We start from the raw sequence: 18,409 nt of genomic DNA, 5'->3' as shown, positions 1-18,409 counted from the left end.
CCTAGAACATATCATGGGACATTTAATTAGTTGTCTTTTACACATTAGTTTTGAAAACAAAACAAAAAGACCTCCGAAGTGTCCACATCACAGATATGAAGCACATCATCATGAAGGATCAATTCATTGAAAGAAATGCCACATACACAGTTGCAGTGCATGATGTACTGTACTGCATTGTAGGCTACGCCTTTGTCTTATGAGTTACAGGCTCAGTACACGTCTCAACGTCCTGTGATGAATGTAGTTCTGGCCCATGAATACAGGATTTTTTTTTGTCAAAAACATTGGTATACCACAAAGCAAAAGTTTTCTAACCCTCTATTTAAAGAGTCTATATGGAAAGTTCAAACCAGCACTTTGCATTGGCTTGAAACTACCATATCTAATAACTTTCCTACGAAGACCAATAACCTCATGCAGTTAAAATGTCCTGTGTGGTTCTGTGGCATGCACGCAACGACTTAAGAGAAAAATACTGAACCATAGAATTGCATTGTGTTTGTAAAAACCAGCTGGACAACCTGTCCCAATGAACCCAGAAGAAGAATAGGTTTGCCAGGAACTGGCTAGTTTAGTTTACTTTTCAGAGAAATTAATCTTATGTATCCTCTTAAAAACAGAAAAGAAAAAAAGATCAAAATGGCCATATTTCCATATTTGGTCAAAAACCAGAACAAGCTGAAAGTTTCCTCTCTGTAGAATCGAAGAAATGTCCCATGAGAGTCAGAGGAAAGGAGAAGCCTATAGTTCGTTACTGCAGCACCCTGTTACCATCTCTACCCTTTCAGCCAGACAGTACAGCGAGGCAGGAACTCCGAAAACAACTGTAGAGCCTCCTCCACATAGGCTGAGCCACAGGCCCCACCCCTTCTTCCACAAGTGGGAAATGTCCTCCCTTCTCTCCAAGACAAACGGAGGAAATAACAGTTGAATACAATGAGATTATTGTTAACAATTCTCAATGTTTTTTGGGGATGAATAAAGAATGTGAATTAAAGAAATACTTCTGACTAGAACTAAATCATTTCGCCTTTATCATGATGTTGAATTGACCACAGATCACTTGCATCCCCCAGAAGAAAAAAAAAACAGAATAAATAAATCATTCTTTGTGGAAAATGTTTTTAAAGACAAATGAATTATCTTTGTTAATGATATTATTAATAGGAAAGGTAGAGTTATCCAAAATTACAACAAACTGATTGCAGAATTACCACAAAAGAGGCAAGTGGAAGGGGGAAAAGGTGAGGAACTTGTTTATCTATCCATTATTAAAGACCAAAACTGGCAACAACAAAAAAAGTAATACAAAAAATGATATATCAGCTTTACACGGACCAAAATGTTGATTGCGGTTACAGGTTGCAAAATATTTTGGAAGAGATGTTAGACTCCGTGTCACATGGTTTATGAACTGATACACAAAACAACGCTTGATTCAAAGCTATGAGTTTTTCCATTTAAATTATTATTTAAAAAATGATTGCCACAAACAGAATGTTATGTATATTGAACATCATCTTAGCTCTGTAGATTTTGCTACCATAGAGACAGAATCATTAGATTACTTATTTTGGTATTGCCCCTATGTAATTTACCTTGTTTCAGGTCACAGGTTCAGGAATGGCTGAAAAATATATGGCACATGGAAATCATTAGACTGATTAGACTGAGGGTGGTTTATGCAGATAGGCGGGATGGACTGAGTAGCTGAGGGATGGGTTTATGCAGATAGGCGGGATGGACTGAGTAGCTGAGGGGTGGGTTTATGGAGATAGGCGGGATGGACTGAGTAGCTGAGGGGTGGGTTTATGGAGATAGGTGGGATGGACTGAGTAGCTGAGGGGTGGGTTTTTGGAGATAGGCGGGATGGACTGAGTAGCTTTCTGGCCTACTCTACGTGATAGAGGTCAGGTGTTCCAGTACAGCCTTCTAGCCTACTCTACGTGTAGAGGTTAGGTGTTCCAGTATAGCCTTCTGGCCTACTCTATGTGATAGAGGTCAGGTGTTCCAGTATAGCCTTCTGGCCTACTCTACGTGATAGAGGTTAGGTGTTCCAGTATAGCCTTCTGGCCTACTCTATGTGATAGAGGTCAGGTGTTCCAGTATAGCCTTCTGGCCTAATCTACGTGATAGAGGTCAGGTGTTCCAGTACAGCCTTCTGGCCTACTCTACGTGCTAGAGGCCAGGTGTTCCAGTATAGCCTACTCTACGTGATAGAGGTTAGGTGTTCCAGTATAGCCTTCTAGCCTACTCTACGTGATAGAGGTCAGGTGTTCCAGTATAGCCTACTCTACGTGCTAGAGGCCAGGTGTTCCAGTATAGCCTACTCTACGTGATAGAGGTTAGGTGTTCCAGTACAGCCTTCTAGCCTACTCTACGTGATAGAGGTCAGGTGTTCCAGTATAGCCTACTCTACGTGATAGAGGTTAGGTGTTCTAGTACAGCCTTCTAGCCTACTCTAAGTGATAGAGGTCAGGTGTTCCAGTATAGCCTTCTGGCCTACTCTACGTGATAGAGGTCAGGTGTTCCAGTACAGCCTTCTGGCCTGCTCTATGTGACATATTGTGGCAGTGGGGTTATGGCGCTCCGCAAATCAGTGAATTCCAACAGAGGTAAAGGAATGCGTACAGGATTGCGTTCTCAGCAGCAGCATCAACTGTTAGAAAAGGTACCTGAAGTTGAAACGGGGTGGAATACCATGGAATCGTCTGGTGAAGAAGAGGTCAAGTATGAGAAACTAGGAGCCCGACCAAGGGGCCAAACACAACCAGAACCGTTTGAGCTACCGTTTGAACCAGCAGATACAGCCATAAAAAAAGACCAGCTGACTGAAGGAACAGTTGGGGGACCAGAACCAAACCCAACAATGGTAGTCCTTTTCCAGCAACTGTTCACCTGCCTTGAGAGGAGGGACGAAGACCTCAAGCAGGAGTTACGGGGTCTATGCCAATCTATCCTCACAGCTCCTCACCAAGCGGAACTCGTCAGTGAGTTGGGATTAGGTCTGCCAACACCAAGACGACAAAGGCTCAACGCAGCAGGGACTTCAACTCCACAGCAGGATCCCCAAGCAGTACTGAGGCCAGCCCCAGCACCAGGAGACCAGTCCAGCAGTGTTAACTTCCATCTTCCAGCATTCCTGAGGAAGGAGCCAAAGATGCCCTCATACCAGCAGGGGGAGGACATTGAAAACTATCTGCTGAGGTTTGAGCGCATGGCCAAGATGTGGCAGTGGCCGGAGGTAGAGTGGGCCTGCAGGCTTGTCCCATTACTCACTTGTCCCATTGCTCAAGGCCTTAGAGGCTTACACAGCAATGGATGTGGGGCTGTCCAACATCTACACGGGCTTGAAGGAAGCGCTGCTGGTGAAGTTCGACATCTCCCCACAGACCTACCGTCAACGCTTCAGAGCTGCATCGCCGCCATCGGGTGAGTCGCCGATAGAGACGTACCACCGCCTTAAGGGTCTCTACCGACGATGGGTTCGACCGGAGGAGAAGACACAGAATGAAATCGGTGAGGTCATCATCCTCGAGCAACTTCTACCAGTTCTACCACACAACATTCGAACCTGGGTCCGAGAGCCCGAGCCCAAGGACGGGCTTATGGCGGCCAGGGGCACAAAGCTTCAATGTGTCCGCTACGTAAATCCAAGCTCTCAGGTTGCTGTTATGTGCCCAGAGAGGGGGATGGTGTTCAGAATAGACAGACTGGGGAAGGGTCAGGCTTGGTACCTGTTAAAGTGAATGGTAAAAGTCTTACTGCAATGATTGACACCGGCAGTTCCCTGTCATCGATCAGAAAAGGTAATGTACCTGTTAATGATATTGATTACGGTCATCAGACACTGAGCCAATGTGTTCATGGTGACCAGTCACAGCAGCTCACAGTTGAGATTCAGGGTCAGAAATACCTCCTCAAAGTTGGGGTAATGGAGAAGCTACCTTTTGAGATGATGGTGGGGAGGGATGTGCCTGTACTCTCGGATCTGTTGGGACGTGTGGGGGGTCAGCTATATGAGCAGTCAGTTTGCCAGTCTGATGTTCAGGTGTCACTCGTGCCCAGGCCAAAGCTGGTTTACAACCTCTGGCTGACTTGCTTATTAAACAAATGTGGTTTCTACTGACAATTGAGATGTACCAGCTATGGCTTAAGGGAACGACAAGTGGATAAGAGGCAATCCATAATTTTGATGAAGACATTAATGAGCGAGCTAGGAAATGTACAGGCTATAGACTACATGTGCACCACCAAGTCAGAGCAGTAGGTTAAGTTATGAGGGGGAAAGGGACCAAACGATTAGGGTTAGAGGCACCTGGGCTACTAACCGCTTACTACACAACAGACACTTAGTATTACTTTCTTAGCTACAGCATCCATATCTCCCTGGCATATTACATCATTTATGCAGCAGCATACTAGTCATTTTTGTACTCACCCTTGTGTTGTGTTCACTTGAACAGGAAGGTGGCCCTGCGGTCCTTCTTGTGGGCAAATTTTGTCATCAAAGTCTGGCATTCTTTGGATTTATGGTGCTTTCAAGACAACTTGGAACTCGGAAAGATACAAGGTCGAATCATGACATCGGTGATCTTTAGGTCGGAACTCTAGAAGGAGGCTGGAGTTCCCGACTTGGAATTCCGAGTTGGGTGAACGTTCAAAACGTATTTTCCCAGTCGGAGCAAATTTTTTTCCCCCAGAGTTCCCAGTTGTCTAGAACTCAATGAAGTCTGAGATTTCCCAGTTCTGAGTTTCCAGTTGTTTTGAATGCGGTAGAATGCTGGATTTGACAGCATGGACAATGTATTCAACCTTTTCTGGCCTATGACATGTGAAGGAAGCTTGGAAAAGAGACACTTAAACCCAGACTTGGACCACACACCCACTCCACTGAATTACAGGCTACTGATAGCTTTGAAATGATTGCAGTTAGCCACTGATTCCTTACAAACCACTCATTGTTGAATTAGATATTTACAACTGGTTGTGTAATGTTCATGTCCAATGGACGATGAGCACCGATACGTTTTATCTATAATTTATCTTCATATGACAAATTGAAAAGCATTTGCCAGTAGATTGTCGACTTGATTCATGATTGAAAGCTAATATTTTGAAAGTATGATGTTGACATGATCATCCAATCAAAGCTACGAAAGATATTACGTGAATTGACATCATTTTATCTGTGGCCAATGACCTTGAGCCTTCTTGGATGGGCCTGAAATTCCGTGCTCTCGCAGTAGATTGTGCGGTGACTTAGTGTCTCTATGAGTGACAGAACATTGAGCCAATCAAGGCGCAACTAGAAAACATTACAAACCCATACGCTCCGTATTTTCCGCTGGCTGCCCCACCACCACAGAAAGCACTGAGTTAGGCTGAAACACCTGCATTTTGGAGCTGCCTTACTCAAGAAAGCAAAAAAGAGACCATGTTTGTATGCATCTTTATCAACTATATTATTATAATTTTTTACATTGTTTGCAAACTGATATGTGTATTAATGCCAAAATAACATGCAAAACAAGGAAAACATTTTGTATATAAAACAGGTGGGGCGCTGCCCTGAATGACGGTTCGCCACTGCACAGGATGCATTAATAACCCAACCTAGAAAGTTTTAGCAAAATGTAATATCTTCAACAACAAAAATAATCATGACAGTCAAATGAATGGAGGGAAGATGACCCAGAGCAAATGATTTGATAGACTTTGGGCAAAACTTCCGATATACGATAAGGTTCCATATGAGTGGTCAACCATCAGATGAACACAAATTCATAATCATAGAACTAAGGGATTGAGAATAACCCTTACCGGTTACAGTTCAGTCCAGACGCCATGTCACATGAAGAGTTCTGGGTGGATTTGTGTCGCCACCTAGTGGATGAATGCATAACTTCTCTAGAATTTATAGGCACGCTTGATTTAACTCGCCTGTCGCACCTTTTGGGCAGAAGTTTCAGTTTTGGGTTCATTCCATTGGTGCCGAAAAACAGCTTCACCTCACTGTATTGAAGCCATTGGACACTGTTTATCTTCGCGCGCTATGCTTTATTAAGGGCGATGGCTTCAGTCAATGACTGGATGGGTTCAGGACACATTACTGCATTCTGTATAAGAAAGTAAACTGGCCCTCTTTTGAAGTCTTGTAGATCGATGCGTTGCACTCTGTTTACAGAGGCCTCTTGTATATCTTCCACTGTACTTTACTCCACTGTTACAGACGTACGAGATACCAGACCTGGTCTCAGGAATAGCTAACTCTGGAGATCCACTATGTCCACTGAGAGGTAAATCTGTTTTTAGTTTATTTTTCACCTTACTTGTAGAATGATCTCCAAGGCTCTCTTAAGTTGAATGACTTGGTGCCTCTTGCACTATTCAAAAGGCTGATTGAAGACCTTTTTACTGAAGAATGGTGTTTGAAATCACTAAACTGTAAGTCGCTCTGGATAAGAGTGTCTGCTAAATGACAATGTCAAATGTGTACATTGATATGTATAATCTATTGATGTGTTTGATGTGTATTGATCAGTGGCGGCTCCTCAGAGGATGAAGGCAAGCACCATCGTGAAACATTTAGGTAAAAGTATACAAAATATATTTACGTCACCAAATAATTTATTAAAACACACTGTTTTGCAATGAAGGTCTACAGTAGCCTCAGCGGCACTCTGTAGGGTAGCACCATGGTGTAGCCAGAGGACAGCTAGTTTCTGCCCTCTGGGTGCATTGACTTCAATACAAAACCTAGGAGGCTCATGGTTCTCATCCCCTTCCATAGTAACAAAAATAATTATGACAACTTCCGGAGGACATCCTCCAACCTATCAGAGCTCTTGCAGCATGTGCTACTTTTTATTTTTACTTTTGTTTATTTAGTAAATATTTTCTTAACTCTATTTCTGTCATGTGTGCTCCCTCTCCGGCCTCTAGGTCACCAGGCTGCTCATTATGCTGCACATCTGTCATTACTCGCACCTGCGCGTCATCAGACTCACCTGGACTCCATCACTTTCCTGATTACTTTTCGTATGTATGTATGTATGTATGTATGTATGTATGACGCCCTTTGGTTCCTTCCCCAGGTGTTATTGTTTCTGTTTCATGTCTGTGTTTCTTGGTTTACTGTGCGTTTATTTACTAAAACACTCACTTCCTGACTCTCAGCACACATCGTTACAATTTCTTGAACGGCATTGTTGGTTAAGGGCTTGTAAGTAAGCAAAGAGAAATTTGATGGAACTGACATGTCCACCCAATCAAATGATCAGAGAATGAATCTAGTACTGAAAGCATAAGCTACAGCTAGCCTAGTACTGCATAACATGAGTAGTTGACTAAAAGTTAGAAATATAATAGTTTTGAACAAATATTTTTTTCAAAAATGGAGGGGAGAGTTTTCACTCAGCTAGCTACATTTTCTAGCTAAATATCTAGTTTAGCCTACTCTAACAACCTGCTCAGAGGGATGTTATGTTAACCAGCTGGCTGACCATCCAACACTGGAACTCCAAGTCAAGGTAAGCTTTTGGTTTTACAAATGTATTGCCACCGGAGCCCGCCAGTGTAACTGCTAAACTGCTTACTGACTGTACTGCATGATTAGAGCGGGTTTACTAACATGTTAGATCTATTAGCTATGTTGACTGAGGTTACTTTAGCTAATATGGTGACAATGATGTAAGTTGTATGTAGCGGTTATGATATGAAGGCTTGGCTTTGAAAGGTTTTTTTCACCTGGTCAGACAGCTGATGTATTGTGCACTGAAGTTCACAAGCGAGGGGGGAAAAAGTTGAGATGAGGAGTGCAGAGATGCGAGAAGGAATACAACAACCTGTTTTTTGTGGCTATGAAAGTGAACTGTTTGTGTGTGATCAGGGGTGTATTCATTCTGCCAATTGTGTTGAAAAACTTTTAATTAAACGGAGTGTAATGGGGATTAACATACCTGAATTTGTCCCATAGAAACTGTTGGGACTAATGATTAAACACTGATATAGGGTGTAATCAACTTGGTCCTGCCCCAGTTTTTTGCCCTAGTACTACACAGCTGATTAAAATCATCAAAGCTTCATGCTGAATTGGTTATTTGAATCAGCTGTGTAGTGTTTTGGCAAAAAAACAATTGTGCACGGGGACTGAGTTTGGGAAACCATGCACTATATCAGCTAGATACAGGCTAGTGTGCAAGGCGGTAGTACATGTCTTTGTCTATCACCTCATATCTCTCGGCCTGTGTGCACCTAAATTGTGAACGTTCATTCGTAGGCTAGGTTGTAGCAACCTCGTGATGGGTATAGGGACAATTTGAGTATCATGTGGTAGCCTAAACCTATTGATGGTAGATTGAACTGGGTGACTGTTAATTATATTCCAGTCATCCAATATGCTGTAATAGAAATAAGGCTATGTGGACACATCTTTGAAAGAGACCTTAGTCTCAGCACGACTTCCTCTTAAAATAAAGCTTAAATTAAAAATGTGTGCCGGAGCTGAACCAAGTGCAACGAAAAATACCCCTGACAATTAAGTTCGGGGCCATGATCCGGCGTGCTGCTGCGCCGTCAAATTTCTTACCAAGCGTGCCTTTAACCGGAATCCACGACGTCTCCTATTGGCTACATTTAGAACGACAGGTAAACACATACTCCACAACAATTGGTTGTAGACTAAACTGCTTAGAATACAAACATTTGATTGGTGACACAGTTCCTCTCGCCGTATATTAATTGGTTCATATATCTCGGGGGGGGGGGGGGGGGGAAATCACGGTAGGTTGTCCATGTCCCACAGTTGAGACCGGTAAAAGAGCAGCCGAACACGTTGTGCGGTGCCCTGCTAGAACAATCATTCTAGCTACCGCCTGGCAGAGCGGAGGTGATTCAGTGAAGTCACTTTATTAACGATTTGAACAATTGCCTGCTGGTAAGTACAATACCCTGTGTAGTACGATTAAATAAATATCCGCTGCTGTTAATACCCGTAATCTTAACGTGAACGCTAGTTCGCATGATGAAGCTAAAAATCCATCTTGGAGTTGTGTTAACGAACACCACTCCATCTAGAAAATTCGTGTCTTCATTTATTCAATGTGTGACTAGTGACATTGCGTCGGTTGACGTGGGTTTAATCAGTCGGCCTATGCCCAAATTGACTGTCTAAATAGTCAGCTAATCCGATGGTTGAAAGAAAGGCCTTTCCTGATTTTATTTAGTTTAGCTAATGGAACAGCTAGCGAGACATGATTGCCCAGTTAGCGGTGTATTTAAAAATAAATGTTTTACCATCCAACGCCTCTTTGTTGAAATGTTTACAATATCAGTTTGTCGAAGATGAACCGTTTTAGACTGTTAGCTGAATTTAAAATCTTAACGGGGAAAAGTTAGCCAGTTAGCCAGCAGCGTTCTTTTCGCCGCACGTGCTGCTAATGAAAGATGTCGAAGCTAGTTCCAGCTGTCAGCTGATTGGCTATTAGGATAGTTGTCTGGACAACTAAATAAATACCCTTTTTTTTCTGAAGGGCACAAACGTAATTTCTATATTTTTATTTTATTATTCTGTCTGTGGCGTGACCGGTGTTGCATCTTGGCCTTTATTTGTTTATTTATTTTTTAGGTATAGACACTATTGGCTAACTAACGTTAGGTAACTAGCTTAGCAGGGTGGGTCTGGGTGACCCATTTTGTCTCCCACAAGGAATTTCATACTACTATGAACTGAAACCAGTTCTTGGTTGACTAGATTTCTAGCTAGCTAACAGTAGACCAGTTGGAATGCAAATGATTTATGCTCTTGCACAGCCTCCTGTAACGTCCTCGGACTGCATTTGACTCATGATTGGCTATATGTGTGTGTGTGTGTATATATTTTCAGCCACACCCGTTGCTGACTGGTGTATAAAATCTCGCACACAGCCATGCAATCTCCATAGACAAACAATTGCAGTAGAATGGCCTTACTGAAGAGCACACTAACTTTCAATATGTCACTGTCATAGCATGCCAACAAATCAGTTTGTCAAATTTCTGCCCGGTCAACTGTAAGTGCTGGCATTGTGAAGTGGAAACATCTAGTAGCAACAACGGCTCAGTCGTGAAGTGGTAGACCACACAAGCTCACAGAATGGGACCGTTGAAGTGCATAGCGCATTAAATCGTATATCTTCTGTTGCAACACTCACTACCGAGTTCCAAACTGCCTCTGGAAGCAACGTCAGCACAATAACTGTTTGTCAGGAGCTTCATGAAATGGGTTTCCATGGCCGAGCAGCTGCACATAAGCCTAAAATCACTGTGTGCAATGCCAAGCATCGGCTGGAGTGGTGTAAAGCTTGCCGCCGTTGGACTCTGGAGCAGTAGAAATGCGTTCTCTGGAGTGATGAATCACGCTTCGCCATCTGGCAGCCTGACAGACAAATCTGGGTTTGGCAGATGCCAGGAGAACACTACCTGCCCCAATGCATAGTGCCAACTATAACGATTGGTGGAGGAATAATGGTTCGGGCTAGGCCCCTTAGTTCCAGTGAAGGGAAATCTTAATGCTACAGCATACAATTCTATACGATTTTGTGCGTCCATCTTTGTGGCATTAGTTTGGGGAAGGCCCTTTCCGGTTTCAGCATGACAATGCCCCTGTGCACAAAGCGAGGTCCATACAGAAATGTTGATCAGTGTGGAAGAACTTGACTGCACAGATCCCTGACCTCAACCCCATCTAACTCCTTTGGGATGATTTGGAATGCTGACTGTGAGCCAGGCCTTAATGCTCTTGTGGCTGAATGGAAGCAAGTCCCCGCAGCAATGTTCCAGCATCAAGTGGAAAGCCTTCCCATAAGAGTAGAGGCTGTTATAGCAGCAAAGGGGGTGAAGTTTGAGGTGTCCACATACATTTGGTAATCTAGTGTAGCTTGACTATATGGCTAGTGGGATTTCAGACTGAACAGAAACGGATGGTGACCAGAACGGGTACAGATCATTTGTCTGCAACCTACCCAATTTAATTTGAGATCAGACTGCTATTCACCACCCAGTCAATTATCAACACCATGATGACAACTACACCTTGTCCCCTTTTCAGTTCTCTCCAGCTGACCAAGGAAATGGTGATGGAGAAGCCAAGTGCCCAGCTCGTCGGGCGGGAGTTTGTCCGACAGTACTACACACTACTCAACCAGGCACCTGACTACCTGCACAGGTAAAGCCAATACAGTACTACACACTACTCAACCAGGCACCTGACTACCTGCACAGGTAAAGCCAATACAGTACTACACACTACTCAACCAGGCACCTGACTACCTGCACAGGTAAAGCCAATACAGTACTAGAGAATTCGTCCCACACCAGTATCTATTCCATGATCTGCTTTCATATATTAGTGGGATATCTATGCCTCTAATACAATAAATAACTTATTTTTCAACTTGTTTTAGGTTTTATGGGAAGAACTCTTCCTATGTACATGGAGGTCTGGACAACAATGGCAAACCAGTTGAAGCGGTCTACGGACAGTCGGTGCGTGCTGCAAAACAATTTCCCTAAATTATGTCTGCAATACTTAATGAAACCTTAGTGAAGCAGTAATATAGGTTTAATTTGTCAAATATCCAATGTGACACATCCACTCATGATTTTATGACGTTGCTCTGTCACTGTTATTAAAGATGGCTAATGTATTGTCAGTTAGGCATTCTGATACAAGGCTAACCCTTAAGTTTGAGATTCTCATCAATGTCTTTTATTTATGTGAAAAGGAGATCCATAAAAAGGTGTTGGCGCTGAACTTTCGTGACTGCCACACCAAGATCAGACACGTGGACGCCCATGCGACCTTGAACGAGGGCGTGGTGGTGCAAGTGATGGGGGAGCTGTCCAACGACATGCAGCCCATGCGCAAATTCATGCAGACGTTCGTGCTGGCCCCTGAGGTAGGTCCTTCCAACTGTATAGATGAACATTTGTCCTTGAAACATTTTCATTATTGCGTTAGTGTGGTCCAGTTCAGCTATCGGGTTAATTTTGTGTTAAAATTCAGTGACGTTGGTGTTTCAGGGCACTGTAGCAAACAAGTTCTACGTTCACAACGATGTATTCCGTTACCAAGACGAAGTGTTTGGGGATTCTGACTCAGAACCCCCTGAAGGTGAGCCTGTTAAAGATTAGGAAGCTGCTTTACAGTTGGCTGGTTGTTTCATATGTCATTTACTTCTCATGACTAATACATCATGGTTAGAAGTGTTGCTCTTATTGAACTCCATCGCAGTGCTTTTTTTTTTTACTCATGCATTACCTTGCATATGGGTCAACACTAGTGAATAATACGCCTCTGCTAAATGACTAAAATGGAATGGGTATTTGATTCTGCCCCAAAACGTCTGTAAATGGGACTCATGTTGACGTTTCAGAGTCTGACGAGGATGTGGAGGAGATGGAGGAGAGGGTACCGTCACCAGAGGTGAACCAGGAAGAGGCTGCGGGCTTCTACGAACAGACACCATGGTAAGGGAACTCATCCATCTTCTCTTAATATCATCTTAGTTTTGACTAGATCAGCAATCCTCAATGTTAAGTCTGTATTACTGGCGCATGAGTGGTGGAAAACATGCCCTTCATAATAGTGACGGTATGCTAGTGAGAGTGTCGGATATGGGGGTGTAACGCATTAGGACCTCTACCAACGGTGCTCAGCCACATTTGGATTATTGTAATTAATCCTAATAGAAATGACCCTGTTCAATTGTAATCACGTAGAACAGTGTTCTCATACCAACACTGACAGGGGTTATTGGAAAGCAAAAACATTGCCTGTTGCGTCTTCATCCCTGCTATAAAGAAAAATGATATTAATTTATATGCTTAGAACAGGTCTCCTACGCGGTAATAAAACACAATTCCCACTAATATTTGTGTATTGTTGCTAATTACCTGTCCTATGGACCATTTGCATGAACATTTTAAATAAATGAAACGGCTGTTTTCAAATATAATCGCAATCTAGCCCATTCTCATTTAATTTAGCCTAGCCATTAACATTTTTTTAAATTGTTATTGGACTATTTGTGCACAATTTGAGAAATAAGTTTTTTGTATTTATGAAACATTTCTCGGATCTTATTTCAGCTCATGAAACATGGGACCAAGACTTTACATGTTGCAACTATATTAGTTCTGTGTGAGTGAATACTGAGAGCTAGCTAAAGTATGTGGACACCTTCAAATTAGTGGATTCTGCCATTTCAGCCACACCAGTTGTTGACCCGTGTATAAAATCGAGCACACAGCCATGCAATCTCCATACACAAACATTGGCAGTAGAATGGCCTTACTGAGGAGCTCGTGAGTTTAAACGTGGCACTGTCATAGGATGCTACATTCCCAACAATTCAGTTTGTAAAATTTCTGCCCCGGTTAGCTGTAAGTGCTGTTATTGTGACGTGGAAAGGTCTAGGAGCAACAATGACTCAGTTGCTAATTGGTAGTCCACACAAGCTTAATGAAATAGGGTTTCCAAGATCACGATGGGAAATGCTAAGCGTCTGCAGTCCAATGGACAAATCTGGTTTTGGCGGATACCAGGAGAATGCTACCTGCCTGACTGCATGGTACCAACTAAAGTTTGGAGGAATGGTCAGGGGATGTTTTTCATGGTTTTGGCGAGGCCCCTTAGTTCCAGTGAAGGGAAATCTTACCCGTATGACAGTCTAAACAATTCTATGCTTCCAATTTGTGGCAACAGTTTTGGGAAGGCCCTTTCCTCTGTTTAGTCAAGATCGGTGTGGAAGAACTTGACTGGCCTGCACAGAGCCCTGACCTCAACTCCATCGAACATCTTGGATGAATTGGAACGCCTGCTGCAAGCCAGGCCTAATCACCCAACCTCGGTGTCCGACCTCACTAATGGTCTTGTGGCTAAATGGAAGCAAGTCCCCGCAGGAATGTTCCAACATCTAGTCGAAAGCCTTCCCTGAAGAGCGGAGGCTGTTAATAGCAGCAAAGGGGGGACCAACTCCATATGAATGCAAATTATTTTGAAATGAGGTGTTTGAGCAGGTGTCTACGTGTGTAGATAGAGAACCACCATTTTGGCATAATGTGGTAATATGCATCATAACGCTGAAGAAGGCACTAATGCTAAAATGTTGGTTTACCAAATAAGTGCAACATGATTTTTCTAGCCTACAGTTTAGTCTCCGTTAGTCGGCACCCCTTAACTGTTTTTCACCAGAGTTTTTGTTAGAGTAACATGGAAGGTAGCATGCTGCAATGCATATTCTCCTTGTTCCCAATCTCAAATTAGAATGTTATTTTCTTTGAGAAGTCTATGGCCAGAATATGCTCGAGGTTATTATTAGATCTGTGTCTGGGCTATTTCAGCACCGAGCCAGAGGGGCTAGTGGAGGAGGAGGTGGCTGTAACCCCAGAGCCAGAACCTGAACCTGAGGCGGAGCCAGATCCAGACGTGGTGGATGGAAAACCGGTCCTGGAGCCAGAGACCCAGCAGCAGCAACACCACACTACAGAGGAGCAGGCAGAGAAGTGTCCTGTCTCCTCAACCCTGCCCTTTGCCACTGCTGACCCTGCCCCTGCACCTGCTGCTGAAGATAACCGGGTAGGGCTCAACCCTCATTTTGGCTACGGTATGGTCATGTCAACGTGGTTGTCAGGTTTCCATGTGAGACCTGGCTGTCTAATCATCTCTGGATGCTGTGTTTTTAGCTGGTTATCCTCTGTCAATGCTGAGGTCACTAGGCAATCCCATGTGTGACCTGTCTACACCTATTCTGTTTTGGTTTAAGAACCATTTTGGTTGCATGACAATCAGCTTTGATAGTTTATTTACAAAATTAGCAATTGCTGAGGAATTCCTTTTTTCTTTTTGCCTCTTGATGTTGTTCATTAGTTTTACCTTGCTTCTAGTGGTTTCTCTGTACAGCTACCAGACCTCGTTCAGCTTAATATAATAGTGTCTGTTTGGTCTCTCCTCCAGCCTTTCTCCTGGGCGTCTGTCACCAGTAAGAACCTTCCCCCTAGCGGCGCTGTCCCCGTCTCTGGCATCCCCCCCCACGTCGTCAAAGTCCCCTCGGCAACGGTACGTTAACTTTGTTACTTTTCTCAATGTAAAAATCATCTATTAAATACCAGGAGAAGAAACAACCACATGTACTACATTGATTACTAAGAGGGCTAAAATCTCCTATTACGTATCTAGGATGTATCCTTCCAGTTGAAGAACAACTATTAGGTATAAGAAACACATTTGTTGACTTCTTAATGAAGGTTCCTCTTAAAAGGGCAATGAACACATTCAATCAACTGGTTATGTAGCTTGAAGTCTTGTCTTGGTCTTCTAGTCTGGTTTGTCGTTTTGTCTTGGCGCTTTATAGCCCAGGGTGGAGGTGAAAACCGAAGCCGCAGCACAGAGAACACAACCGAGAGGAGACCAGAGACCACGGGAACCAAGGCCCGGCCCCCCACCAGTCAGAGGACCCCGACCAGGAGGTACCGTCCACCAGACAGCTGGGTCATGTTTAGGATGTAGAAAACGTTTTGAAATGAAGTGAAACTGGGCGGTACTACCTGACGTCATCCAATAAGAACGGATTTTAAAATCTGTTTTGAAAATGTTTTGCTACAGTGTGCTGTCTACATTGAATGTAATCCGATCTGTGTTGGTCTGGTTTGTTTGAGGAAGCATCAGACATGTGGATAGAGTTGCATGTCTGTTACTACAGTGATCGCTCATGCCTCTTGTCTGCAGTGCGGGAAGGAGAGCAGGGAGAGTCGTCAGAGGTTCGCCGTGTGGTGAGGTATCCAGACGCTCACCAGCTCTTCGTCGGAAACGTCCCCCATGATGTGGACAAGGCAGAGCTCAAGGACTTTTTCCAACGTATGTCACATTTTTATTTAAACGGTCTGTAAAAAAAAGTGTTAATGTATGGATTTGTATGGCTTCAACTGACTGCTGGGGTGTCGAAGTGCCAGATTTAGATGGCCGGTCTTCATTAATCACCCCCAATGACCTGTAAAAAGGGTTTGAAATAATTGATTAAAATAATTGTTCTGTAATGTTAAATGATCTGTGTCCCTGCCACAGAATATGATACATGTTTTGCAGCTAGTGAAGTAATGAATTGAAATGGTTGATTTGTAATTTTTCTATGACCTGGTTCCTCCTACAGAGTATGGTTCTGTGCTTGAGCTACGGATCAACAGCGGAGGGAAGCTTCCCAACTTTGGCTTCGTGGTGTTTGACGATTTTGAACCTGTACAGAAAATCCTAAGCAACCGGGTAAGAATTATTTTCAATATGTTTTCATTACCAAGTCCCATGCTGATTTGATGAATTTAACTCCACTTTGTTAAGCCTTGGATTCACTCTGATCTTTAGTTGTTTTTGATCACATGAATGAATGTGTACTGACAGTCCTCTTTCCTCTGTAGCCCATTAAGTTCAGAGGAGACATCCGACTGAACGTGGAGGAAAAAAAGACGCGCTCCGCCCGGGAAGGGGACCGGCGAGACATCCGCCCCAGAGGTCCAGGTGGCCCCGGAGGGCCCCGAGAGAGGATAGGAGGGCCCAGAGGCCCCCCCACCAGGGGTGGCATGACACAGAAACCCAGCTTTGGCTCTGGACGAGGTACTGGACCCAGTGAAGGAGGTCGCTACATGGGACCTCGTCAGTGAACATCACTCTGTTGGTCTAATGTACCATGCCAGCTACAACTGCTGATGTCAGTCGCCCCGACTCGAGTATTGTACAAAGATGGCTTCTCCATCCCTCCCTCCATCCCGTTCTCTTTTTGTTTTCTACCCTGGGATTCTGGAATGTGATCCATCTCTCCTTTCTCCCGACATTGACATGATCTGGGCATTTCTCCTCGTCTTTTACGTCCCGAACTTGAATTTGTGGAAAGAAAGTAAAGAGTCTAAACTAACTAGTTGAATTGGAACAGCCCAGTTTGGTTTTAGCGTTCTCTCCCTGTTTCTTAAAGGAACGTGTAAGTACTGCCTGGGCAGTCCTGTGTATCGCTACCACTGTCTTTTCAGGTCAAATGCAAGTATGGTTTTATTTTAAATTGCCAAATTGAATCATGGTTGTGAATGGTTATTATCGAGCATGTAACAAGTCCTGTCTGCCTTTTCACTGATGCACTTCATCATGACAATACCAATCAGCTGATGAGAGAACTGAATAAACATTATTTACTGTTTTAAACCTGACTTTTGTATTGTATACATTGTGCTGCTTTTTATGGACTTGTTTCCTGGACACAGATTAAGGAGGTTTTTGGTAGATTGTCCATTTGAGTTTTTAATTTAAGTGCAGGTATAGCCTTAATCTGTGGCTGGGAAACTGCCCCTATATACACTGCAAGAATATAAATGTTAAGTTACATGTTAGGAAATCAATCAATTGAAATAAATTCATTAGGCCCTAATCTATGGATTTGACATGACTGAAGACGCCTGCGTCTGGTCACAGGTTCCTTTTTAAAAAGTAGAGGTGTGGATCAGAACCAGTCGGTGTCTGGTGTGACCACATTTAGCCTCATGCAGCGCAACGTCTCCTTTGCATAGTTACTCAGGTTGGTTGTGGAATGTTGTCCTACTCCTCTCCAATGGCTGTTCAGTTGATGGATAATGTCTGGAACTGGAGCATGCGGTTGTACACCGATACAGGGAATCCAAAACATGCTCAACGGGTGACTCGTCTGAGGGTGCAGGCCACAGCTTTTAGGAATTGTGTACAGGTCCTTGCAACATGGATGAGTTATCCTGTAACATGAGGTGATGGTGGCAGATGTCATGACAATGGGTATCTGTTTTAAAATGCAATTGTGTTGTCTGTAGTTTATGCCTACCCATACCATAACCCCAGCATGGACAACTCAGTGTTGACATCAGTAAACTGCTCTCCCACATGATGCCATACACGATCTGCCCAGGACAGTTGAAACCAGACGTAATCTACGAAGAGCACAATTCTCCACTGTGCCAGTGGCCATTGAACAGTTCAAGAGCCTGGTGAGGACGATGAGATTCCCTGAGACGTTTTCTGACAGTTTGAAATAATTATTTGGTTGCGCAAACCCAGTTTCATCAGCTGTCCGGATGGCTGGTCTCAGATGATCCCGCAGGGGAAGAAGCCGGATGTGGAGGTCATGAGCTGGTGTGGTTACATGTAGTCTGCGGTTTTGAGGACGGTTGGATGTTCTACCAAATTCTCTAAAACAGGCGGCTTATGGTAGAGAAATTGACATTTAATTATCTGGCAATGGTTCTGGTGACCATTCCTGCGATTCAGCATGCCAATGGCACGCTCTGTGGTATCGTGTTTTGTGATAAAACTACACATTTTAGTGGCCTTTTAGTGTCCCCAGCACAAAGTGCACCT

The 18,409-nt window shown here is 43.6% G+C and overlaps 1 protein-coding gene across 2 annotated transcripts; it reads left to right on the top strand.

Moving 5' to 3' along the window:
• The first annotated feature begins 8,619 nt into the window (after positions 1-8,619).
• Positions 8,620-17,230, top strand: LOC110504538 (ras GTPase-activating protein-binding protein 1). Of its 2 annotated transcripts, none has more exons than XM_021583300.3 (12): positions 8,620-8,941; positions 11,093-11,209; positions 11,448-11,529; positions 11,769-11,942; positions 12,067-12,157; positions 12,420-12,513; positions 14,389-14,623; positions 15,002-15,103; positions 15,399-15,513; positions 15,773-15,901; positions 16,194-16,303; positions 16,456-17,230. In XM_021583300.3, exons 2-12 carry the CDS (start codon positions 11,115-11,117, stop codon positions 16,696-16,698), a joined length of 1,470 nt encoding a protein of 489 aa, XP_021438975.2. In that variant the 5' UTR covers positions 8,620-8,941; positions 11,093-11,114; the 3' UTR covers positions 16,699-17,230. The 2 variants fall into 2 exon arrangements, with proteins under 2 accessions (XP_021438975.2, XP_090076169.1); XM_090220043.1 differs by having other exon boundaries at positions 8,839-8,941; positions 11,093-11,321.
• The last annotated feature ends 1,179 nt before the right edge of the window (positions 17,231-18,409 follow it).

The sequence above is a fragment of the Oncorhynchus mykiss genome, chromosome 25 (genome assembly GCF_057628025.1).
Source record: "Oncorhynchus mykiss isolate SJ-2025 chromosome 25, ASM5762802v1, whole genome shotgun sequence".
In the NCBI taxonomy this organism is placed as follows: Eukaryota; Metazoa; Chordata; class Actinopteri; order Salmoniformes; family Salmonidae; genus Oncorhynchus; species Oncorhynchus mykiss.
Note: the sequence above shows the minus strand (reverse complement) of the source record. Positions and strands in the feature narration are given on the sequence as shown.

What these genes read in the sequence shown, in the direction of transcription:
- LOC110504538 (XM_021583300.3), top strand. Translation starts at nt 11,115, where the DNA reads ATGGTGATGGAGAAGCCAAGTGCCCAGCTCGTCGGGCGGGAGTTTGTC. An exon ending in AAGCGGTCTACGGACAGTCG is followed by an intron (nt 11,530 to 11,768) that starts GTGCGTGCTGCA and finishes TTATGTGAAAAG; the next exon opens with GAGATCCATAAAAAGGTGTT. An exon ending in CAGAGGACCCCGACCAGGAG is followed by an intron (nt 15,514 to 15,772) that starts GTACCGTCCACC and finishes TCTTGTCTGCAG; the next exon opens with TGCGGGAAGGAGAGCAGGGA.